At 44.7% G+C, this 6550-nt stretch overlaps 1 protein-coding gene across 1 annotated transcript in view; it reads left to right on the plus strand.

The window, feature by feature from the left end:
- pyroxd2 (pyridine nucleotide-disulphide oxidoreductase domain 2) overlaps nt 1–4536 on the plus strand; it is a gene marked incomplete at its 5' end in the record, with an annotated part of 13551 nt that extends 9015 nt beyond the window's left edge. The window contains 3 exons of the mRNA XM_080848676.1: nt 1280–1386; nt 2214–2334; nt 4401–4536. Coding sequence (XP_080704802.1) covers nt 1280–1386; nt 2214–2334; nt 4401–4471 — 299 coding nt within the window. The 3' untranslated portion in view covers nt 4472–4536. The remainder of the gene's footprint in view (nt 1–1279; nt 1387–2213; nt 2335–4400) is intronic.
- Nucleotides 4537–6550: the final 2014 nt, after the last annotated feature.

Raw genomic sequence — 6550 nt, forward strand, 5'->3', positions numbered from 1 at the left:
GCAGCAAAGAAGTTTGACATTGACCCGAGACGAATGCGATAGGCTAAGACTAGCAGGTGGAGGTAGAAAGAAAGTTAGGCTGGATATCAAACCAGGTCGTTGAATACATTTTTTCAGTCCGCGATAAGCATAATAGAGTGTCTAGAAAAATTATTAAAATCAAGGCTTTGGGAATCTTTTTCTCCGTGACTGACAGTGGAGACCATAACTCCGATGTTTATTTTTTACGTTGACACACCGCACCTAAAGCGCTACGCGATGTGCAGGAAGTGTTGAACGCATATGCAATGAATTAGATTAGCCTACTGCAATTATGCCCATTATTTAAATAATACAATTCTATAACAGAAGATAAGTAAGAAATAAAGGCCTGCCCCTAATACAAGCCTGCCCCAAATAAAGGCCGGAGCGCTGTGCAGCCTAAGTAAATAAAAGCCCCGGCCACAATTGGAGGATTTACGGTACGTATGTGTGAGTTTAGTGCTTTGCAAATCACTTGTGTGTATGGTTTCGCAAAAAGTGTGATGTTTAAATGTGCTTATAGTTGTGCAAATCTGAGCTGTTGTTTTGCTCCTTGAGTGAAGGTTTTGATAATACTTTTGATTTTAGTGTGTATCCGTGTTAAAAACTGTAATATATTTATTGTATGTATATTTATATTAATATATTTGTGAGTGTATCTCTCTCTGTTTGCGGTTGTGTGTGTGTTGACTTGTATTGCCACAGTGGGTAGATGTGTATGTGTGTGTCTGTTTAGTTTTGTTCTCCGAAAAAAAGGAAGTGTGCGTGACTAAAGTTGCAACATCACTCAGTTTTTGGAGATGCGTGCGTGCGTGCGTGTGTGTGTGTATGTATTTGTTTCTGTGTGTGTTTCTTCCGGTGTGTGTGTGTGTGTGTGTGTGTGTGTGTGTGTGTGTATGTATGTATGTATGTTTCTGTATGTATATTTCTCTGTGTTCGTGTGCGTGTGTGTGTGTATGTGCATGTTGAGTAAGACAAGGAAGTTGCGGGTGATCCAGGTCTAGCCCGACACACACCTTTCGGGGTTTCCTGGAGTGAGATGGGTGCCAAGCCAGTTTAGGCTTGTTCAGGCTAGTTCAGGCTAGTTCAGTGGTGTGTGCGTGCGTGAGTGAGAGTGTGCGTGAAGAAAATGCCAGACTACTTTACAATGGCAGTGGGTCCAGTTCTGTCTGTGCATCTTGATCATTTATATTTGTTTGATATGTGCCGTGTGTGTGTGTGTGTGTGTGTGTGTGTGTGTGTGTGTGTGTTTTGACAGTGTTTGACTGGGTGGAGAAGTATGCCCCTGGGTTTAAGAGCTCCATTGTAGGGACGGACATCCTCACACCCCAAGACCTGGAGAAGGTGTTTGGACTGACTGGAGGGGTAAGTGTGTGTGTGTGTGTTTGTGTGTGTGTGTGTGTGTGTGTGTGTGTGTGTGTGTGTGTGTGTGTGTGTGTGTGTATTGTGAATGAGTGAGCGTGTGTCTGTGTGTATGTATGAGTGTGTGCCTGGTATGTGTGTGTGTGTGTGTTCCTATGTGAGTATGTTATTACTTGAGCTCCCCTACAGGAGGGGGGGGGGGTAGGATCTCATGGGGGGAGGGGGTGGGGGGTGTAGGATCTCAGTGAGGAGGGAAGGGGGGGGGGGGTTAGGGTGTCATTGAGGAGGGGGGGGGTTAGGGTGTCATTGAGGGGGGAGGTTAGGGTGTCATGGGGGGGGGGGGGGGGTTAGGGTGTCATGGGGGGGGGTTAGGATCTCATTGAGGGGGCTGGGTTAGGGTGTCATTGAGGGGGGGGGTAGGATCTCAGTGAGGGGGCTGGGTTAGGGTGTCATTGAGGGGGGGGGGGGTAGGATCTCAGTGAGGGGGCTGGGTTAGGGTGTCATTGAGGGGGGGTAGGATCTCAGTGAGGGGCTGGGTTAGGGTCTCATGGGGGGGGGATTAGGATCTCAGTGAGGGGCTGGGTTAGGGTCTGAATCCAGCAGTAGGGCGAGGCTGTGCTTTTTGTGGGGTGGATGAGACAGGGGGCTTTTTGACTCATGATTTTTGTATTAGTCACATTTTCTCTCTCTCTCTCTCTCCTTCCCCATCATTCTCTTTCTCTCTCCCTCTCTCCCCCTCTATCTCCCCCTCTATCTCTCCCTCCCTCTCCCTCTCTCCCTCTCTCTCTCTCTCTGCACCTCTCTCTATCAATCTCTCTCTCTCTCTCCAGAACATCTTCCATGGTGCCATGTCATTGGACCAGCTCTACTTGGCGCGACCTTTGCCCTCCATGGCTGACTACCGCTCTCCAATCAGTGGCCTGTACCTATGCGGCAGCGGAGGCCACCCAGGTGCGCTTTTGGACTGCCAGTCAAAATCCGGTTTATGTTTTATATCCGATCATATATGTAGCAAATCTGAACAGCCAAAAATCACATGAAATTGGTTTCTTTCAAATCAGTTTAGTTCTATTCAAATCAGTTTAGTACTATTTAAATCAGTTTAATACTATTCAAATCAGTTTAGTGCAATTCAAATCAGTTTAGTACTATTCAAATCAGTTTAGTACTATTTAAATCAGTTTAATACTATTCAAATCAGTTTAATAATATTCAAATCAGTTTAGTACTATTCAAATTATTGGATTGATTGACCTGCTCTGATTGGATACTTAGTGTTTTTTCCTCCATCTGTGATTTTTTAACGCAACAAAAAGTTCATCACGCGCACAGGAGACGTGCTCGTTTGATGGCGGAAGGTTCTATTGATGAGTGGTGCAGGCAAAGGGGTCTATTATTAGGGTTCTATTGATGATGGTGTAGTAGGCGGAGGGGTCTATTATTAGGGTTCTATTGATGATGGTTTAGGCGGAGGGTTCTATTATTAGGGTTCTATTGATGATGGTGTAGGCGGAGGGTTCTATTATTAGGGTTCTATTGATGATGGTGTTGGCGGAGGGTTCTATTATTAGGGTTCTATTGATGAGTGGTGCAGGTGGAGGGTTCTATTATTAGGGTTCTATTGATGATGGTGTAGGCGGAGGGGTCTATTATTAGGGTTCTATTGATGAGTGGTGCAGGTGGAGGGTTCTATTATTAGGGTTCTATTGATGAGTGGTGCAGGTGGAGGGTTCTATTAATAGGGTTCTATTGATGAGTGGAGGCTCTCCTCCTCCATCTGTGTTCAGTCAATTCTGCAGCACAGCTCCTTACTGCTGTGATAAATTTACAGGGTAAATTAGCTGGTTTAATTTCCCTCAATGTTAATTTGTTTAATGTCAACAGTACTTTTAGGGTGGCTTTACACGACAACGCTCCCGGGTGAAACCGACAAAATATTTTATCAGATGTGCCTTTCGTTTAGATGGCGACAGCGTTTTGGGGGCTTAAAAACGCAAAAAAATGAACCAACCCTCCAGAGTGGAAATCTTAAAAACGCTCCACCGTTGCGTTCCCGTCTAAAGGGTTGAAAACGCAAAAGTGTGCTCTGAGCTGCTCACGCTGGCTATCCTCGCACACGCGTTGACATCATATCCATGTGCAGTACAGCCAAACAACAACAAACATGTCGGATTATTTCCATCAGTCGGAGATTCAAGCTGCCTTGATATCTATCCAGGAGTCATTTCAGCAAATAAGCCGAGTAATCACAGATAAAACAGAACAGAGAAGGCGCATTAATTACACTAGGTCTCGTAGCTTGACTGGTTTATCCCTTGTAGCCTACGTCGCTTTGGCCAAAGGCGTCTGCTAAATGACTAAATGTAAATGTACACGAACACTGCAAATGTAAGTGAATGAATAAATAAATAAGCACCCAATCGCGTTAAAATAGCCATAGTGGAATAGAATGGACACATATACATCCTGCAGTACCTCCACGTCTGCACCGGTTAAGTTCAATTCCACACACTTTTGCGTCACCGTCTGCATGCAGATTTCCACCCAAAGACTCTCGTCTAAACACGAAATTAAAAGTGGGAACGCAACGCCACTTTTGCGGTTTGTGTTCAGATCGTTGTCGTGTAAAGCTAGCCCTAGGCGTGATGTCATTCCTATAGCAACCAACGTAGATAAGACCGAAAATGAGGAGCCACACACAGACACTCACATACACACAGATTGTATCTGATCATTTGCAAAACATAATGTGGACAGTCTATCAGGAAGATCGATATGCAAAAAATTGGATTTGCACTGGCAGTGTCAACCTAGTCTCAAAAGCAGGAACATGATCAAGCATGATCAGCTAAAAATACTGAACAGATATAAATACAGATGGATGGATGGAGGGAGGGAGGGATAGAGGGATGGATGGAATGATAGAGTAGAAAAGAGAGCAGCACACAGGCAGCTGCACCTTCAAGTCCAGTGAATGGAGCTGATAATGAATGGAAATGAATGTGTGTGTGTTACAGGTGGAGGTGTGATGGGATCTGCTGGATGGAACTCAGCTCTTACTGTCTTGTCTGACATGAAGAGAGGCTGAGACTTCAATCAACACTCTCACACACACACACACACACACACACACACACACACACACACAATCACACACACTCTCACACACACACAAAAAACACACACGCACACACAAAATCACACACACACACACACACACACACACACACACAAAATCACACACACTCTCACACACACACAAAAAACAAACACACATATGCACAAACATAAATCTTGCTCTTTCTCCCTATCACATACACACAGGCACACATGCGCATACACACACACACAACACTGCCTGCCCAGTACTCCACTGCCTGTGTGTGTCTGTGAATCAGCCTCAGTAGAGACGTCCATTCGCTGGGTCAGCTCTGCTCCGGTTCAGTTGTGTTCTGGTTCTCACTCTGTGCTGTTCTGGTTCTCACTCTGGGAAGGGCTTGTTGACCTTGGCTGTTTGTTATTTTGCGAAAGAATTAAAAAAAGTCATGAAATGTGTTGTGTGTGGCTTCATTGCGGCGTCTGCACATTCCACATGAAAACCACACTCTCCATGGATGCTTGTTTTCAACAGACAGTGACTGGCTCGCTCACACACACACACACACACACTCACCATGGACAGTTGTTTTTAACGGGCAGTGACAGACTCGCTCACACGCACACACACACATTCACCATGGACGATTGTTTTTAACGGGCAGTTTCTGATTCGCTCACTCACACACTCACCATGGACAGTTGTTTTTAACGGGCAGTGACAAACTTGCTCACACTCACACACACTCACCATGGATAGTTGTTTTTAACGGGCAGTGTTTGACTCGCCCGCACACACACACACACACACCATGGATGGTTGTTTTTAGCGGGCTGTGACGTGACTTGGAGTTTACTTGTCTTACACCTTGCCTAATATTACACCTGTAAAAACCTAAATCAAATGAGAAAGGACATCTTACATTAAGTGTTTCCCTGTCATTGATGCTGATAATAAGGAATAGCCTACACCACATCAGTTTCAGAATACACTACTACACCTGAAATATATAGTCAAATACGAACACTATCTACAAACATTACTTTGATAAATGAAGGTAAATGTCTGATATTTAGTAGACGCTTGCATCCAAAGCGGCAACCTGCTTCAGACGGTAATTGAACCCAGGTAAACTGTACAAAAGTTCCTTGATGCACCAACACCAGGTCAAGTCAAATAAAACTCTGACCCAGTCAAATTTGTCCATAGGCTCTGACCCGATTAAAAGCCCAGAGGCTCTGACATTTTGTTCTCTGTGTCCAATACAACGCATAATCCCTACACTTTTCCAATTCTGGAATAAACTACTGCACCTGAAACAATGAACGACAACTACTGTTACAGTTGACAAACATCTTGGTTTAAAACACTGACCCCGTCTAGATGGCCAGACAGACAGATATAGGCAAAACATGTGTCCAGGGGGAGGGGGCGTGGAGGTGGTGGTGAAAATAAATAACGTGTTGCCCCCTTTTTCCAGGGCAGAGCAGTATTGGCCTAATATTCCAATGGACATATTCAGATGTTGGATAGTGGCCTTATAACTCATTTAAATGTTGGACAGTGGCCTTATAACATATTAAGATGTTGGACAGTGGCCTTATAACATATTAAGATGTTGGACAGTGGCCTTATAACATATTTAGATGTTGGACTGTGGCCTTATAGCTTATTTAAATGTTGGACAGTGCCCTTGGGGTTTCACCCTCATTGCCAGGTGTTTGCATAATCTGTGCAGAGGTGCAAACTCTCTAGGCTGACTTGGCGTGAGAATCGGTGAGATTTTTTCTCACGTTAGGCAGCACATGAAAGCGTGTGTCTCACGGTGAAAGCGTGAGAGTTGGCAACTCTACAAAGTGTGTGTGTGTGTGTGTGTGTGTGTGTGTGTGTGTGTGAGTGTGTCCATGTGAGAATCTACTGTGAGGAGCGATGCTCCAGCACCCTTTCACATTTCCACCTTGTCCCTGCTGATTATTGTAGTCCTGGTCAGTATATATTCACACACATGCATACAGGTCATTGTTAATATTTTGAGTGTAAATAATACAAATGATGCTGTGGGGGGATGGA

Source organism: Sprattus sprattus, assembly GCF_963457725.1.
Source record: "Sprattus sprattus genome assembly, chromosome: 12".
Lineage (NCBI taxonomy): Eukaryota > Metazoa > Chordata > Actinopteri > Clupeiformes > Clupeidae > Sprattus > Sprattus sprattus.